The sequence below is a fragment of the Medicago truncatula genome, chromosome 2 (genome assembly GCF_003473485.1).
Source record: "Medicago truncatula cultivar Jemalong A17 chromosome 2, MtrunA17r5.0-ANR, whole genome shotgun sequence".
In the NCBI taxonomy this organism is placed as follows: Eukaryota; Viridiplantae; Streptophyta; class Magnoliopsida; order Fabales; family Fabaceae; genus Medicago; species Medicago truncatula.
The window spans coordinates 43,725,116-43,745,107 of NC_053043.1; the positions used below are offsets into that span (position 1 = coordinate 43,725,116).

The following is a 19,992-nucleotide window of genomic DNA, read 5'->3' on the forward strand; positions in this document are numbered from 1 at the left end:
AAATAATAAAGTCAATCTATGTTAATATTTGTATAATAAATTCACACTTTTATTTGGTAAAATAAACGTCGGTGGAATTTGGAAACATATATAAGGTGGGAAAATTAGAACCACTTGACCAACTTTATTACTATCTTTACATGCAACAAGTGCTGACTTTTACAGTTTGACCCATATCTGATTTGAAATGAACCCGCATGATATTTCTATAGAGCTTTAGTCAAACAAAATGATTAATGTGGAATGGTTATGTAAAAAAAAAAATTAATGTTTAGAATTTTGGTATTAGAATATAATATTACAAAATACCAGTCAATTATGTAAGCTACATAGAAAGTCTATATAAGTGGGCAATCCAATTTGTGTTATCGCATACTACATAGAAGGAAAGACATAAGCTTGCAAATACAATGGCTTTTACTGAACTTAGAGTTTCATATCTCACAAGCACACTTGCTCGTTGTAATTTTGGAACTTCTACTTATCAATCACGCATCTTATCTCTACAAAAATCAAGTTCAAGGATTATGCATAGTAAATTATCGATCAAGTCCATTGCTCTCAATGAGAAGGTAGCTTTTAATTAGTAATCTCCCTATTTTATGATATATCCTCATAATAACAAATCTCCAATATAAAGTCTTGAGTGACTGTGATTTGTGTGTGTCTGTTAATGTTAATGTTTAGTGTATGTTAATGTTAATGTTTAGTGTGTTTGTTTTTACTTTAGGGAAGTTAAATAAGATTCCAACCTTAAAATTGATTTTGACAGGTTTGTTGGATGTCTATTGTAGTTGATTTTGTTTTTAGAATTATTTTTAACTTGAAGATAGTGTTTATTAGAATTTGCAGTTGAAAATGCGATTTTTAAATTTAAATTCATTGATTGTTGTAGTTATAAAAGAAATTAAATTTATTGTTCAACCTATTTTTATATCATATACATAAATCCTCTCTCACCAAACAAAAAATTATTCAAAACATAAATCACTTCAAACTCAATCAATTTTATGGTTAGAATCAATTTTACCGAACATAGATAACTTTTATATTGGATTTTTTTGTAGACTATTTAAAAGTTGACTGTACAAGCTCTAGGACACTTTTAATATGTTTTGTTTTCTAACAAGTGTCTTTTAACATTTTCCAAAAAAATAAATAACAAAAGATAACATATGCATGTACCTTGTAATTTGTAATTTAAAGATTATTTGATTTTGTACTTTTGTGAGTTTTGATGGTATAAAATAGAAGTTATGGTATGGGCATATCAAAATTCGCTCAATTTACAAACGACAAAAATATTTTTAATTTTAAAATTTGATGTCATGGAGGTCTAAAATAAAATTAATCATCAAATTACAAAGTTAAAATCCCAAGTTTTTATTAAACATGGATAAACGGAAACTCGCTCTAATGATCGGGCTAAACACCATTAACACAAAAACAAATAAATGCTTCAAAAAAGTTCCAAACTATTTTTTTGACAAAGTTAAATTAAAATAAAGAAAAATCAAAATTGTACATGTTTTGAGACTTAAAAGAACTTTGTAGTAAAACTTAAAATATATGATCGGCTAAAAATGAAGGACAAAACAAGACAACTTCAATTGCATAATGTAGAAAAGTTTTTTAGTCTATATTATAAATATTTAGATTTTATTTTGTTCATGTTATAGTTGTCACCTTTACAAACTGAAGATAAGACCAAAAGTTTGGGTCAAGTCAAAAGAAGAAGCCGAGAAGCATTGGTAAACTCAAATGATCCTATTGTAACATTGAAGATGATTGACTCAATCCAACGGCTGGGAATTGGTCATCATTTGGAAGATGAGATCAATATACAACTTGGGAGGATATGTGATTGGGACCTTTCTCAAGACCTCTTTGCCACATCCCTTCAATTTCGGTTACTGAGGCATAATGGCTGGACCACATGTTCTGGTATATTACATTATCTTAATTATTATTTTGGATCAACGTCATGTATATGCTTTGAATTTTCTTATGCTTTGGTCCATTTTGTCATATTAAGAGAGAAATAAACAACTAAATTAGCATAATAATAAGACAAAACACTTCCTTAAAAAAACAAAGACAAAACACTTAATTTGATATGGTGGTATGTCTTGGGACCTTTCATTTTCCACCCTACTTGAAGGTCAATTATGATGATGAGGTAGCGTTTAGTTGAAAAATTTAATATCCATGTCATTATTAATTTGTTTTATTCAATAGTTATTATTTATAAAATATCGATTATTAAAATAATAAATTTAATTATTTAAACAATATATTTATTAAAAATGTTAATGAATGCCTTCATGACATTTTTTAAAGATCATAAGTAGCAAGTGTTTATGAAAATGTATGCAATCAATGTATTGGAAATAAAAATATTTAATTTTTTTAAAGAATAATTATTTATTTTAAAATGCTTAAAGAGTATGTTGAGGTACTTGTTAAAAAGACCATATTATATTGGGAAATGTTATATATGATCTAATACTCAATTATTATATGATTTTTTAAGTCTTTGTACTCTCTTTCAGTTAAAACTATTGATAGTCTACCTATGTATTATTGGATGTATTATTGGATTTCACTTGATAATGAATGTATTACTACTATATTCACATTTATATATATAAGATTGGGGTTTGAACCTAGGCCACCACAAAAAAAAAAATCACATTTATAATAATTATTGTACATAAAGTAGCTTACTTAGGTGCTGCTAAAAGAAATAAACTTAATGATTTGATTAGTGTGGTTGTAGATGTTTTCAGGAAGTTTTTGGACAAGAGTGGCAATTTCAATGAATCACTTACCAAAGATGTTTGGGGTATGTTGAGTTTATATGAGGCATCATATTTAGGGACAGAAGATGAAGAAATATTAAAAAAAGCCATGGAATTTTCAAGGGCTCGTCTAAGTGAGTTAATCCCACACCTTAGTCCTGAAGTGGGTAGGAACATTGCCAAATCCTTAACACTTCCAAAGCACCTAAGAATGGCAAGGTTAGAAGCAAGGAACTATATGGAAGAATATAGCAAAGGAAGTAACCAAATACCTGCTCTTCTGGAATTGGCAAAGTTAGACTCTGATATGGTTCAGTCATTACACCAAAGAGAATTAGCAGAAATATGCAGGTGACTTTATGCTCAAGATTACACTATAATAAAAAATTGAATTAAGTGTGTATTGGATGGATTGGTTGCATTACACTATAATAACACCAGATGTAAATCAATATTGAATATCATGTCACACTACCAAAAAATTAAATTAGCAACGGATATTTAAAGATGAAAATTTTGAAATTTGTCTCTAGTTCTGCCACTAAATTTAGCGACAAGGAATTAGAGACAAAATTATTTTTTCTTCATAAATATTTTGATTGTCAATTTACTAGTGTTTACTTCATTTTTCAAATTCAAATAATGTATTTCAAAATTAATTTCTGCCAATAACATTACAAATTTCATACTTCTTTCTGTCTATTACTATGTTATAAGAAATGCTACATTTCATAACTAGTTTATTTGATTTGTTTAGGTGGTGGAAAGAGTTGGGACTTGTTGAAAAACTTGGTTTTGCAAGAGATAGACCAACAGAGTGCTTCTTATGGACAGTAGGGATATTTCCAGAACCATGTCATTCAAATTGCCGCATAGAACTTACAAAAACCATATGTATTTTGCTAGTAATGGATGATATCTTTGACACTTATGGAACATTAGATGAACTTGTTCTTTTTACAAAGGCAATTAAAAGGTACGCTTCTATAGATTTTGTATGTATTTAAACTTAATTAACGATAGAAACTAATTATAAATTAACCATGCTAAACTGAACTTTATGTTTTGCAGGTGGGACCTTGATGCAATGGATCAACTTCCAGAATACATGAAGATATGCTATATGGCATTATATAACACCACAAATGAAATTGCATACAAAATCCAAAAAGAACATGGACTAACTGTTGTTTCTTACTTGAAAAGAACAGTAAGAATCTAAATATCATATTTCTAAATTTAAACCAAAGTATAGCTAAGATTAATAGGTTAATAATTGTAGACTTGGTGATTAATTTGTGCAGTGGATTGACATATTTGAAGCATTTCTTGAAGAAGCCAAATGGTTCAATAATGGATGTGTGCCAAATTTTAAGACATATTTGGATAATGGAGTAATTTCTGCTGGATCATGCATGGCCTTGGTGCATGCTACTTTCCTCATTGGTGATGGTCTCTCAAAGGAAACTATGTCCATAATGATGAAGTCATATCCCAGACTCTTCACTTGCTCCGGCGAAATTCTTCGACTATGGGATGACTTAGGAACTTCAACGGTATCACTTTGATCCCTACTAAAAAAATCGTGAATACTGAAAATCAATCAATAAATAAAAGGTCATGCTAACTTGTGCCCTAAGGGCACCTCTTAAACAACCCAAAAAGAGCAACTTTAATGTGCCCTTAGGGCTGTCTCATTACAAATATCTACAGAATAAGTAAAAAATTCAATTAAGATTACTGATATCTTACTAATTTTGATGTTCAGGAGGAACAAGAAAGAGGAGATAATGCTAGTAGTATACAATGCATGATGAGAGAGAATAATATTTCAGATGAAAATGAAGGAAGAATACACATAAGGATGCTACTAGGGAATTTGTGGAGAGAGCTGAATGGTCTTGCCACGACCAAAACCATACCTTTGTCTGTTGTCAAAGCTTCTCTTAATATGGCAAGAACTGCTCAAGTTATTTATCAACATGGAGATGATCAAAGCACATTTACTGTTGATGACTATGTGCAAACATTGATCTTCACATCATTACCTACTAGCCATTGAATGGAAGAGATACAAATTCTATGCCTATAGTATTTTATTTGAAAAATAGGGAAACATGTAATGCTTATAAAAAATAACTTGTAGATTGAAAAAAATAAAATTATAAATGACATATTTTTGTCATGGACCTTATTGTTTATTATATAAAAGACTGCAGTCTTATGGCTAAGTAGAAATAATGCTACAAGAATTATGAACTATTTTGTTTAGCTTGGGAGGAATTAACCAGTAACCACCATATTTACCTGAGGAATATTTTCATGGAGGAAAAATGGTTAAAGCTATAACAGTGTTAACAAGAGCAAAATTGGTATACCTCTATGAAATTGATAAGGGATGCGATCTTTTTTGATGGTGGCCATGGTTTGAGCCTCGTGGCTTGCATATATTATGCATTGTCTATACCAACTGAATTACGTTCACGGGAACGATAAAGGATGTGATCTAAACAATAGTCAGAGGGTTAATTTATAATCATGATAATTCGAATAATTCTCCAAGGGGAAACAACTTCCCCAACCATGGTTGGAACTGGAAGCCTAGCGAATTTAACACAATCCAAAATCTCCCACTATTCAAACTCTCCAACAAATTGGTAGGCATCATAGTTTTCAAAAGAGCCTTTTAGAAAACTTCATGACAATTCAATCGAGGTGTCATATCAAGAGATTAGAAAACAATTTAAAGAGATTAAGGAACAAAATCTCTTAATCATGGATGGTATCAAATTCTTAGCCTCCAATGCAGACTATGTCCTCCCACACAAAATTAAAATCTCTCAAACTTTTAACGAAATCTCTTCCAAAGCACATACCACATCAAACAAACCTCCAATAATTAGGTAGATTTGGGGTCTAATTCATACCGTATAGTTTCTCAGGTGATTGTCCTATTTGAAAATGTGTTATATTTTTCCTAAGAAAGACGTGGGTTACGTGAGTGATGATGATTGGTGACAACTAGGGTACTCATGGAAGAATGGTGGATAATTTATCCAAACCAATACACATAAGCCACATAAGCACATTTTTAAGTGGTATCCATGAACTATCTTGAGTACCCCACCAACAAATTGCTCATTTTCATTGGTTGGTGGGTAAATTACCCACCATTCTTCAAAGGTAATCTAAAAAAAACCTCGATGATTGTATGTTGCACAGGGACATGAGATTTGAAGTCCGTATACTTACTTGACAATAATACACGACTAAAGACAACGTGTAAGTGTCATACTAACGGACACCCGTGTCCTTTTACATGCTAGTTTACAATAATAACAATAACATTAATTATTTAAATTGATTATGCAATATATGCAAAGTTTAAAAAATGAATTGTAAAATAAAAACACATATTATATATAATCTTATAATTTGATATTCTTATTTTTTTTGACCAATAATATAACTGAAGTCCAAAAAAGCTACTTAGAGATTGATTTTTTTAATAATTTTTCAGGCATGTTTGGGACATTAAAATATGACAATACACAAAAAAATTTAATTTTTCAACTAAGGATGAATTAATTATGAATTTTTAAGGCGCAAAAAACTCAAAAAATAAATAAATAATGAAAACTCCAACCTAAAAATTGAATTTTGAACTGATTGTTTGCATAGACATCTATTGAAATATATAAAAAAGGATCTGCAAAAGTTCGTACCATTTCAAAGATTTTTTTATTTTTCAATCAAAATGTGTGAAATTGCAATTTTGTTCCGAGTAAGCATATACTCACGAATCAAAGTCTGTTCTCTAATTTTGTAGGCATGGTTAGAACATCATAAGAACCTTCACAATGAAATTTTGAAGTTTTTAAACGAGATACGAATTAATTATGAATTATTTAAGAAATTCATAATTATGGGGAATAAAAATTCATAATTAATCCGTCCCTAGTCGGAAAAATCTGATTTTTTGTGTAAAACTATGTTTTAACATCCTAAAGATTCCTGAAAAAAATCATGAAAAAATTCAATAACTAGATCACTTTTTTGGACCACACGTATATTATAGGGTCAAAAGTAAGAAGAATCTCAAATTACATGGTTAAAATATCTATTTTTTATTTTATAAGATCATTTTTCATGCATCAGGTATTTTACAGGGTCAATTTAAACAATTAACTCTAACATAAATAATAGAGACAAATAAAAATGAAAGGGTGATTTAAATATTGAAATATACGAATAATTTCAAACTTAAATATGGTAGGCTCGATTCTCAAAAATCCCCAATGGAGTCAAGGACAAATCATCTATGAAAAGAAGTCCCCACATGTTTCAATTTGTTTATAAGATGGATGCCTATGATGTTAAATTATGATCGTTATGTAGAAATATTTTTACCATGTATCTATAGGGTCGTTCCAACAAATTTGGAGGCTCGACATTGTAAGTGAAAAAAGGTATGTAATAAAATAAAAATGTGTGTGTGTATATATATATATATATATATATATATATATATATATATATATATATATATATGCGATACACCGATCACTACCGTATACACGAGGAACCTCAAACCACCCTCTCATAAAAAACACCCACTTAACACCAAAAGTAAGAGGACCCAATTCTAATATGCCTATGATTGAAGTCAAACCGAGGAAGAAGAAAAGGAAAGTCTGATGGAGTGATGATGATGGAACGCGTGGTATGAGAGAGAAAGATAATAAGAAAATTTGTTTTTTTTAGTGGGGTAGTACTTAGTAGTACTACGAAACTACAAATTTTTGTTTTAGATTCATACTTTGAGGAGGTCCAGTTCCATAGAGCTCTTTGCACGTTCCAAGGTCCGGCCCGATACCTATATATGTTTAGAGAAGCACCGGAAACCTTTGTTTTCCAACCTTCACTTTAACAATCACTTGAGAAGATACTGTTACATTGCAATCATAGGTACCAAGGGCGGATCCACATTGAAACATGGTGTGACACTTGCCACACCAGATTATTACCCATTTTTTAATAGGTATATACTCCTATAATAGTTTAAAGGTATATGATAAATATTATTTCGTGCAAATTATGATAGCTTGTAAAGTGTGTTTCAGTGGTAACTATCAGAGGCTCTTTGCTTCAATGTTTTTAGTTTGATTCCCTCCATAAGAATTTTTGCATTTCTCTTGATTTTTTTTTAATTGTCAGTAGTGAACTTTGCGCTCATTGGGAGTTTTAGAAAAACATCCTTAGCTTGCTCTTCATATGTCCTAATATTATATCTTTTATCAAGCTAAATATATTTTATTCTTTTTAATATACTTGATAATAAATATATACTTTTTTATGTGATTTTCTTTTTTAGGAAAACAATTTTTTATGTGATGAATTATTTATAAAATATTCTTTTTTATTATTGTTGATTTTAAGTTATTTGGAGTGCATAGAGAATTAATTTAAGGCATTTAGTTCAATTTTTTTTTTTTAATCATTAACTTAATGCTTATTACAACTTAAATTTTGTGTTTTTATCTTACAGTTTTAGTTTATTCTAGTGTACCATCTAATTTTTTTTTCATGACTCCGTTACCGTTTTATGTCAAGACACTAATAACACTTACATGTTCAGATGTTTGGGTTTCACTAATTACAATGGAAGAAATTTTTCTCTAATAATATTGTATTGTAGTTGCAGTTTCGTCTATAGACGATTTTTATTTTAAATGTATTGAATCAAACAATGTTATTTATTATTTTTAGTATAATTTAATTCATAGATTCTTCGTATTTTTGCCACACCAAAATACAATGTCTGGATCCGCTCCTGATAGTTACTGAAAAATTTAGTAAAAAGAACGTGGATGAAAAGTGAAAACTTGACAAGAATAGGTAAGGAAAAATTAGGGCCACATAGCCAGCTTTATTTATTACCTACAACCGACGTACTGGTGGCCACATGATATTTGCAGAGAGCAACATTATTTCAATAGTATTTGGGTCGTTTGTTCTAGGGACCAAATTTAGTACCAGTTGATTTATACGAAAAAAAAAAAGAAAAAAAGCAGGGATCTTACCTAAGGAAGGAACAGAAATAAGAGTACTCGTACAATACAATGGTTGTTACTGAACTTAGAGTTTCATGTCTCACAAGTGCACTTTCATGTTGCAATTCCCGGTCTTCAACTTATCATTCACGGATCTTATTGCTACAAAAATCAAAACCAGGGTTCATGCATCGTAAACTATCGATCAATTCCACTGCTCTCAATGACAAGGTATATATGTTTTAGTAATATCTCTCTCCCTCTCTCTCTCATGTACACTACTAGTACTAGCGCTACACCTCTTAAGTCAACCATTAAATGCAATTGCAACATCTAAATGACAAGCTAGGATTTATATGAGAAATGTTAATTTGTGTCCTTAAAGCACACATTAATGTTAAAAGTATAAATATTTTATTATAATCAATGTATTTGAATTTAATTTTTTATTTTTGATTAATTGAATACACAAAATCTAAGAAGATGTTTCTACTTTTTATCAACAAAAGAAAATGTTGTTACTTTTAAATTCTCTAATATGTGCTCTTAGAAACAAAGTTAGCATGACCCTTTATCTCTCTTAATATATATAACAAATCTCGAATCATTTAAATGATTAAAAAGTTGAATCATAATTTGGAGATCTCTTCGATATATGTTTTTAAAACTTTGTGAATTTATTTGAAAAGAGAGAACTTATATTAAAGAAAAAATTTAAACAAAAATAAATTTCTTATTAATTAAACTTTATTAGTAAAATAATAAAAATTAAATTTTATTAAAAAAAAACTTTATTATCGATAATTAAATATGTTAATGATTAAAGTTGTGCATTGACATGTCTATAGTAGTTGATTGTGACATGTATTTAAAAATAGAGGAAGTACATTGTAATCTCGTCCAAAAGGAGTGGATTCCGAGGACTGTGATGTTTATTGACGATCAAGTGTCATACAATCCAGTTTTTATGTTTGAAGTCAAATTTATAATTTCTTCTTTTTTGAATCTTAGTTGTTTATTTAAAAGGAAATGGTAACTTGTGTCCTTAGGCATAAGTTAAGAAGCCAAATGTAAAAAAGAATTATTGAAAATTGTGCATTCAATATCTTAAAAGTTTTAAAAGTTATATTTTCAATATAAAATTTATTTTTAATTTCCATTTTAAGCTCCTTATTTTGTACCCTTAGGACACAAGTTAACATGACCCTTATTTAAATAGGATTTAAAATATGGGTCATGTGAACAAATATCCTAAAAACAGTTGCTAATGATTTAAAAAAGAAAATAATTTACACCACTTTTAAGATAAAGTCATTCTTTTGACTTTTTACCAAGGGTCCTAAAATAATTTACTTTTTTAAGATATTAATTATAAATTGTGTGGAAACTTACTTATAAATTTACATGTATTTATAAATAATGGATTATTTAGGTTAATATCACCACTCTAATTTATTTTTCGCAATAATTTTATGCAAATAAGTATTTTTTCTATATATTTGGTTTTTCTTTTGTGATTTTGTCATCTTAGTGCGACACGTTGTTTTGGTATGCATTATTATGATTTTTTGTGCTGTTGTGATGTTCATTCGGTTGGATGATAGATTAACTTTGATCCATTACAAATTGAACAATGACATTGGCTTCTTAACGTTACAAATATTGAGGCTTTGATTCTTCATACACTTTAATTTGGTTATATATGTATGCTTTGTCACATTTGTAGTCATTTTATCGTTGTAGCTGTTAACTTAGATGCTGTGAATTTGATTGCAAATTTATAATTTTTTTTTAACAAATTTTAATTTGCTCTCAATCAATGTATTCTACCAATTCAAATGAAAGAAGAAATGAATGTCGGTGTTTTAGTAAGAGAAAAAAAAATGGTGTTTCATGCTTTCTGTGTTAGGTGGCACCTTTACAAACGGATGATAGCACCAAAAGTTTGGAGCAAGTCAAAAGAAAAAGTCAAGAAGCATTGTTAAACTCAAGTGATCCTATGGTAGCATTGAAGATGATTGACTCAATCCAAGGGCTGGGAATTGGTCACCATTTGGAAGATGAGATCAATATACAACTTGGGAGGATATGTGATTGGGACCTTTCTCTGGACCTCTTTGGCACATCCCTCCAATTTCGTTTACTGAGGCATAATGGCTGGCCTACATGTTCTGGTACATTATATTCTTTGCATGCATTTCCCTCAATAATTAATGTATTAGTACTATCTAATTTAATACTATAATCAGATTTATAAGTATTGCTAAAATAAAATAAAAAGGTTTGTGTTGTTTTTTGGTTGTAGACGTTTTCAAGAAATATTTGGACAAGAGTGGCAATTTCAAGGAGTCACTCACCAAAGATATTTGGGGTATGTTAAGCCTATATGAAGCATCACATTTAGGAACTGAAGATGAAGAAATATTAAAGAGAGCCATGAAGTTTTCAAGTGCTCATCTAAATGAGTTAATCCCACACCTTAGTCCTGAAATAGGTAGGAACATTGCCAAATCCTTAACACTTCCAAAGCACCTAAGAATGGCAAGGTTAGAAGCAAGGAACTATATGGAAGAATATAGCAAAGGAAGTAACCAAATACCTGCTCTTCTGGAATTGGCAAAGTTAGACTCTGATATGGTTCAGTCATTACACCAAAGAGAATTAACAGAAATCTGCAGGTGACTTTATGCTCAAGATTACACTATAATAAAAAATTGAATTAAGTGTGTATTGAATGGATTGGTTGCATTGCATCCTCGTATCAGTGACCAGTGATTGTTTGATCAAGGTCATCTGACAGTATTTGAGATTTAAAAATTAAAATTTGCTTGATTTCTACACCGTCCGACCTTTATCCAATGGTCACCAATGTGCTGAATGTAGAAATGCAAGAAATTTGTGACTGCACCAAATTTGAATCCGTATTGAATACTATATCACACTACCAAAAAGTTGAATTAGAAAAAGATTCTTAAATAAGAAACAATTGATTTTTAATTTTGCTTTTTCCTAGTAGTTCTACCTTGTTTTTTCAAATTCAAATGATGTATGCCAAGAATGCAACAATTTCCCTTAGAAATGCTACATTTTGTAACTAATTTATTGGATTTTGTTTAGGTGGTCGAAAGAGTTGGGACTTATTGAAAGACTAAGTTTTGCAAGAGATAGACCAACAGAGTGTTTCTTATGGACAGTGGGGATATTTCCAGAACCATGTTATTCAAATTGTCGTATTGAACTTACAAAAACCATTTGCATTTTGGATGTTATTGATGACATCTTTGACAATTATGGTACATTAGAGGATCTTGTTCTTTTCACAAAGGCAATTAAAAGGTTTGCTTCAGTAGAATTTGTATGTATTTAATCTTGATTAACTAGGTACATTATTATAAATTAACCATGCTAAACTAAACTTTATGTTTTGCAGATGGGACCTTGATGGAATGGAGCAACTTCCAGAATACATGAAGATATGCTATATGGCATTATATAACACCACAAATGAAATTGCATATAGAATTCAAAAAGAACATGGACTAACTGTTGTTTCTTGCTTGAAAAAAACAGTAAGAATATGAATATCCAATATCTATTTATAACAAATTATTTTTAATAACATGTTAATATAATTGTATAGTGGTGGTTAATTGGTGCAGTGGATGGACATGTTTGACGCATATCTGGAAGAAGCGAAATGGTTCAATAGCGGATATGTGCCAAGTTTTAAGACGTATTTGGATAATGGGGTGATTTCGGTTGGATCATGCATGGCATTGGTGCATTCTACTTTCCTCATTGGTGATGGTCTCTCAAAGGAAACTATTTCCATGATGAAGCAATATCCTAGACTATTCTCTTGTTCAGGAGAAATTCTTCGACTATGGGATGACTTGGGAACTTCAACGGTATCTCTCTAACCGCTACTAAAAAATAGTTAAATAGACCTCACTTATATCTTTTTACTAGTAATCATGTTAGATCAATAAATATATTACTAATTTTTATGTCTAGGAGGAACAAGAAAGAGGGGATAATGCTTGCAGCATACAATGCTTGATGAAAGAAAATAATATTTCAGATGAAAATGAAGCAAGGAAACACCTAAGGTTGCTAATAGGAAATTTGTGGAGAGAGCTCAATGGTCTTGCCATGTCAAAAACTATACCTTTGTCTGTTGTCAAAGCTTCTCTGAATATGGCTAGAACTGCTCAAGTTATTTATCAACATGGAGATGATCAAAGCACATTTACTGTTGATGACTATGTGCAAACATTGATCTTCACATCGTTTCCTAATTCCTAGCCATTGAATTGAAGAGATACGAACTCAACTATAACAAGAAGTGCATTTTTAAAAAGTTGTAAAAAGAAGTGGGATTGAATTGTAGTTTAAAAGTTCACTTCTAAAAACTATCAAAATTCTTTTAAAAAAAATCAAGAATGTGTTTGGACGTGAAAATATGTGCATTTTAGAAATTCATCACTATTCCCTTACTTTGGACGTGAAAATATGTCAACAAATTGTTTTATTGAAAAAGGGAATGTTGATTTGTGCCCTATTCTTGGTCATTTTCTTTCAAGGTTTTCCCTCTCCGTCGAACCGATCTAATTTTTTTTTATAGGCTCTCTCCTTTAATTTATTCATTGAGAGATGGTTTTGTGTCAATTTATTTTACTTGAAATCACTCTTCTTCATCTTTTTTTTTTATTTTTTTAATCTAAATAAATTATTTTCACATAGATCTAATTTTTTTTTTCTTCATGATTTCGTCATCAGATTACGAAGTTGTGTTATTCGTCGTCTCGTGGGCGTTGTTTGATTCTCTTTCTTGTTGTGGTGTTTGTTTGGTTCTTGTTGAAATATCAATTTCAGTCAATTATAGACTCGACAAATGATTTGGACGTAACGTTGCAGATCTTGATACATCGGTATTTCAGTCACTTTGGTTTTATCATATTATTTATCAATATTTTGTCGCTGTATGTCATTAACTTGAGTGTGGTGAGTTTGTTTGCATATTCAAGTATCACGTTGTCAGACATGTTGAGTATGTGGTTGTATTTTATGCACTTTATCAATTTGAATGAATATCATTTTTTCGTAACATAAAGAAAAAACTTGTGTCATTAAGATACAAGTTTATGTACTCCCTCGTACCAAACTATATGTCAATTGAACAATTTAATTTAAACCAAAAAATGTAATTAATGTCGTATTAAAAAGAGTATAATTAGGATACTTAAAAAAAGAGTATTAAAAATTAAAAGCTATAAAAAAAAATTGTCATAAACCATATAATTTACTATGTATTTGGATTAGAATCCTTTTTCTCAAGAGGATTTATGTACTCTGTTATGCCTGTTTTCTAAATGTTGATTTCTCGTAACTATTGAACTGTAATTTAAATACAGACGTTCTAGAGGTTCAGTGGTTTTGGAGGTTTAGAGGATGTGATGGACCATAAATATAGTACATAGATGATATAGTGTATGTCCTGAAGATTAACACAAGGCTGTTGGTTAGTATCGAAAAAGTTACTTGATATGTAAGTAACTAATCGTATGTGATAGATTAGATAGTATTCGGCCTATGTATGATATAGAAAGCCCATCACTATGTTGTATACACTTGCTGCTTTCATATCCATTGTTTCCTAAAAACATATGCAAATGATTAAAAAATTTAGCAGTACCGTCGGTTTTCTAGTTATAAGTCAGCGGTAGTTAACTATCGATGAATGTTTTTGGTCATTTCCATGTGTTTTTAAGAAGCAATAAATGTGAAAAAAGCAATTATCTTATATATATATATATATATATATATATATATATATATATATATATATATATATATATATATATATATATATACACGCGCACACACTATTGAAGTCAAGAAATAAAATAAACAAGTGTGGCTAGAGTTGTTGCATACACTAAAAAGTTAACACTTTTTTCTCTCTTTTCACAATTCACTTTTCCTTTCTCTTTTCTCTCTACAATCCGAACTTTAACGATGTCAATAAGATGAAGTGAAATTAGTTCATATAGAGATTTTAGAACCAAATGAAGTGCAATTTGTTCTCAACAAATGAAGCATTGATAATTTAACTTAGGCACGCCAATTATACAAGCATGAGACTTATAAGAAACTTCACCAACCTTTGAATCCTGACTTCTTTAATCTTTCTTTCTTCTATCTTGATGATAGTCGCACGAGTGACCCAAGGATTGTTCTTGAAGAAGTTTTAATGTACTTCAATCTCTTCAAAATCAAAGGCAAACATAATATTCTTAACTCAGTTGGTAGGAACAATACATAATATATGTAAGTCTGGAATTCAAAACCCAGCCACCATCTAAAAAAAAGTTGTTGAGTTAAAAAAGTGAACAAAGGATATATATGAAAATACAGCAAAATAACAGGCATCCATAGGGGTGTAAGTGATTCGGACAAAACCGATGAAACCGAACCAAACCGAAAAAGTATCGAACCTTGCTTGGTTTGGTTCAAAATCGATCCAAACCAACCTAAACTGATCTAGTTTGGTTCAGTTCTCGGTTTTTAATTTTGAGATCCAATGAACCGGTGAACCGAATGGATGCTAACATCACTCCCCACTTTAGTAATATTATCCCTCCTCACACACTTATGATTAAGCTCAAAATTAAAGTCCAACATCAAATACTTCTTAATTCATTCACTTTCTCTCATCATCGTCTCATCACTCAAAGTCTATTTTGTTTCTACTAAAAAAGAACACTAGCCACCAGTCACACATAACCCATCATCGTTCCTCATCGCTGTTGGGATCGTTCATCTCTTGTTAGTTTTTTCATGTTAGTTATACAAAGTAGTTTGAAAAACAGAGAACATTGAAAACAAAGTTCTATGAAATATTTGAGTATTTTGTATGCATGAAATACAAATTTGTGAAATTAATTTTTTAATTGTATTTTCAAACAAACTGATCAACCAAACCGACTAGTTTGGTTTGATTTCTTTTTTTAAAAACAGTAAAAACCGAACCAAACTGAACTGATGAAGATTTCATAGGTTCAAATTTTTTTTAAACAAAAACCAATCCAAACCGAACCGTTACACCCCTAGGCATCCATTCCATTTCTCACCACAAGAGAGAAGATTGCAAAAAATTATGGGACCCATTAAATTTGGATCTCTCTCTCCTATTTCTATGCACACCAAACAAGAGAAATGGGACGTATCTCTTCAACTTCTCTCTTTGCTAACTCTCTCTTCACCATTTATCTCAAACCAAACAAAGTGTAAGCAAACCCATTTTGCCTATGTAAATTCGTCTCATCATAAACTTAATTAAATTTTGAGCAATGATATTTGAACAACCATTTGCTAACAACTTTTATGACAACCTCTTTTTTCTCTCTTCTCATTGGTCAAAAACAATGGAGAGAGAAAAAGAAAGAGAGAGAGTAAGAATATAATGTGAGTATAAGAGAGAAAGTTGTCTAAGAGTTGTAAAAAAAGTTGTACAAATATCATCTCTCTTAAATTTTTACGAGCATACCTCGTATTAAAAATAATATATACTTAACATTTATACTTGTATAATACAACAACAACTTGAAATCTCAACTTGATTTTAAAGCAAAAAACTGACATTAACAAAATCAACAAAGAAGAAAAGAAACTGTGTGAAAACTAAGATAAAATTATATATCAAAAACTCTGCTAAAAACTATTTACGAGTTTACCTAAGTTTACTGCAATTCCAAAAGTATTTTTGTGTTAACCAAAAAATTTAATAATTAAATTAATCGATTATAAGTGATTTAGAGGCCATGCAAGCAAACACATCCATGTAGGCAATATACCACTCAGATTTTACTCTAATGGAGGTGAAACGTATTTGATAAAAAAAAGATTAAAGGATTCATTCATTACATTACACAAAATTAAATTAAGGGATAGTTTTTTTATAAAAATAATTAAGGGATGGTTGTAACCAAAAAGATTGAGGGATAGCATCAATAATTTTACTTATTTTGATTAATGCCAAGAGGTGAACAAACCAATACTTGGATAGCCCAAATACGGTCCTTAAAAAAGAAGGATGAGAGGTGTACAATGAAGAGAAGAAAAAAGACTCATGACTAAGTTTTGAGGAGGAGTCTCGATGGATTAGATTGTCACACTGTAGTAATTGAAATCATATAAGTGAGATTGAATATCATATTTTTATCTAAAATTTTAATGTATTGAGTTTATGGATTCTCTCACTTTTATCACAACATCTCTCTTAATTGTGAGACTTTTTGCATTTATCTTGAACCAACACCATGACTTTCTTATGCTCTCCCATCAAGTCGAATCGGGACTTTGATACTGCTGTTGGACCATGAAATGAATACACACATTTGGTTAAATCATCGCATTAAGCTAAGAACAATCACATAAATGAGATTGGATACCACATCTTTACTTAAAACTTTCACACATTGGTTTTATTGATCGTTTCGTTTATATGTTAATCAACCTTAATAGACATTTGTTATCACAACATCAACCATAGATCAATACTTGTCAAATGCATAAAGCATTAAGAATGAGTAACTTTGTTATTCAAAATGCATATAGTCACTTTCTTCCTCACAATTAACACGATGACTTTATTAGTGTTGTTTTTGTTGGGACACTGAGGGGAGCCAGGGGCCGTCCACATCGAGGCTAGAACAATCACACTTGTAAGAGATACACCACACTCTTACCCAAAACCTTAAAGTTATGGGTTTATGGGTCCTCTTACTTATAAAATGTCAAACCTTTACTATTTTATCCGATGTAGGACATATAACTCACACTTGCACACAACAGTTGTTTTAACAATAAATTAATACAAAAATTAGTTAGATAATTTTTTTTTTTCTTTCAAATTGACAGCGATCTGTCTATTGTCTTAGATGTTGCAACAACGAAAATCAAGAACTTCTGATTCTACTTGTAAAAATTTATATTAGCCAATTGTTAACATTTTGAATAATTTCTAATGGATGTAATCAGAAAAAGGTGGCTCGTGGACCACACATATCATGGAAAATACTTGGGTGACATAGAGTTTGGTGACATTGGTGACATTGGCCAATCACAATGCCACAATGCTTGTGTTTCTCTCTCTTTCACAAGCATTGTGGCATTGTGATTGGTCAATGTCACCAATGTCATCCAACTCTATGTCACCCATACAGCGGTGACATTGGTGACATTTGGGCTATCACGTATATGCAACTTAATTATTAAAGAACATAGCTAGATTTGCCAATTACATACGAACAAGGGACAAGATTGGGTGGGAGAAGGTAAAGAAATCAGAGCACCACATCACACAACGTGATTGAAGAAGGATCCAAGAAGACGTAAGAATCACGTGCATGAAGTTATATTACGCTACCTTTTAACATTATTTTATTGGTAAATGTTTGATATACATTCATATGTGTATACACTTTAAAGAAAAATAGATAAAAGAAAATATTATAGGTTAATAACGTGATAATTTGTTGTATTTTATTTCATGCATTATTATAGTTAGTTTGTTACTATGTTTTATGATTTCCTATACATGAAGTAGGCTTCTTCTATGTTGTTGTCAAATGACACATTTCACGTGCCCTTTCTGCAACATATTCAGCATGGTATAGTGCCACTAGTAGTAATCTTGGCTCACTAGTCAGTGAACATTTCTTTGGCTAGCTAGCTATGACGTTTTCAACCACAGCCTGAGACAGAGTTTCTTAGATTTTGAGGCTATGGCATGGAGACGTCACCCGATCATAGCACATGTTAATTTTATCATTTTCAATTCAATTTCAATTGTTTCTGTATCTTATATATGGATATCTCTGTGTTGCAGTTGGCTCAATTTCAATTGAGTGTGTATTATTGATGTGAAAGTGAAACCGATTTAGGGAAAAATTTGAGGTGTTTAGTTGGAAAATACTGTAAAAACTAGAGATAAAAAATGGTGGTATGAGTAACTCTAGTTCATTAATAGATATTATTTGCAAGATGAGAGTTTGACCTTCAAATTTTTTATTTCTTTGTACTTAAAGTGCACGAGTCTAACCATTATAATAATTAGAAGAAAAAGAACGGTAGCCAGAATTGTAATTTTTTTTTTTGGTTGTGGTCTGAACCTCCAACCTTATGTATTTTATGCATTTATCTATACTAATTAAGTTATGCTCACGATGACAGCCTAAAAACCTAAATTGTATTGAAACATAGGATAGATAACAACTATATTTAATTTAATCTATTCAAAAGGCAAAGGAAAAGATAAAACCGAGCTGGAAGTGGATAATCTCATGTTGCACATTAAAGATTAAACCAAAAGAAGGAGGCTTACTTCTTTTACGAGTAAAAAACTACCATGCTCAGTTCTGGCACTTATGCCTTAATTCCCATAAATTTCATTGCATTTTTTGCAGAGGCCCTCCATTTCATAAGTCACTCCGGCCCATCGTAGCATTACATCACATAACAGTGATAATTTAAGAATCTCTTACACATTTCTGATCAATATTATGTAGTATACTACTGCAAGAAATCATCAATGCAATTCAATGGAGTTTGGTACTTCACTTGAAATTTTGAGCTGTCAATCCAACTCAGATCAAACTCATCAAAATGAAAAATAAAGGGAAACCATAAAATAATATTAGTAAATGGAAAAATTTGAGACAAAATTAGAAACTAAAAAATATTCCCGTTTGTAGATTTTTTAAAATTGTACTGTGGGAAACTATAGTTTTTGGAATAATATACAGTTGTATATCCACTCACGTTAGGTTTTCAAGATTTTCCTTTTTAAAAAAAAAAAAACTTTTCAAGATTTAATAATTACTATTATGTATAAAGTGAGTATTATACTTTCTGGATTTATGCGACCCCGTCTTTATCTACTTGTGAAGAGGGACCAATCTATGAATGAACCGTACAATTATTGTGTAAACCAAGACATAGCTAGATGATACTTCCAATTCCAATTAATACCACGTTACAAATTTTACTTTCAATTTTGAAATCAATATTTTTTTTGTTACAAACTGGAACAAAATGAATAAAGAAGACAAGCAAAACAACTAAGGAATGCCACA

The 19,992-nt window shown here is 30.5% G+C and overlaps 2 protein-coding genes across 2 annotated transcripts; both read left to right on the forward strand.

The window, feature by feature from the left end:
• Positions 1–369: 369 nt before the first annotated feature.
• LOC11432044 (probable terpene synthase 11) lies at positions 370–5,012 on the forward strand. The gene is made up of 7 exons (XM_003597005.4): positions 370–572; positions 1,680–1,944; positions 2,780–3,152; positions 3,559–3,777; positions 3,873–4,011; positions 4,106–4,357; positions 4,570–5,012. The coding sequence occupies exons 1-7, from the start codon at positions 411–413 to the stop codon at positions 4,861–4,863; spliced, it is 1,704 nt and encodes a 567-aa protein (XP_003597053.1). The 5' UTR covers positions 370–410; the 3' UTR covers positions 4,864–5,012.
• Positions 5,013–8,758: 3,746 nt separating this feature from the next.
• On the forward strand, positions 8,759–13,315 carry LOC11422124 (probable terpene synthase 11). The gene is made up of 7 exons (XM_003597006.3): positions 8,759–9,085; positions 10,764–11,028; positions 11,160–11,532; positions 11,972–12,190; positions 12,285–12,423; positions 12,514–12,762; positions 12,869–13,315. The coding sequence occupies exons 1-7, from the start codon at positions 8,924–8,926 to the stop codon at positions 13,157–13,159; spliced, it is 1,698 nt and encodes a 565-aa protein (XP_003597054.1). The 5' UTR covers positions 8,759–8,923; the 3' UTR covers positions 13,160–13,315.
• The last annotated feature ends 6,677 nt before the right edge of the window (positions 13,316–19,992 follow it).

Bases quoted from the DNA above. Each gene is read 5' to 3' on its own strand.
- LOC11422124 (XM_003597006.3), top strand. From the start codon at position 8,924: ATGGTTGTTACTGAACTTAGAGTTTCATGTCTCACAAGTGCACTTTCA. The intron at 11,533-11,971 runs GTGACTTTATGC...GATTTTGTTTAG, and splicing joins GAATTAACAGAAATCTGCAG to GTGGTCGAAAGAGTTGGGAC. The intron at 12,763-12,868 runs GTATCTCTCTAA...TTTTATGTCTAG, and splicing joins ATGACTTGGGAACTTCAACG to GAGGAACAAGAAAGAGGGGA.
- LOC11432044 (XM_003597005.4), top strand. From the start codon at position 411: ATGGCTTTTACTGAACTTAGAGTTTCATATCTCACAAGCACACTTGCT. The intron at 1,945-2,779 runs GTATATTACATT...GTGTGGTTGTAG, and splicing joins TGGCTGGACCACATGTTCTG to ATGTTTTCAGGAAGTTTTTG. The intron at 4,012-4,105 runs GTAAGAATCTAA...TAATTTGTGCAG, and splicing joins TTTCTTACTTGAAAAGAACA to TGGATTGACATATTTGAAGC.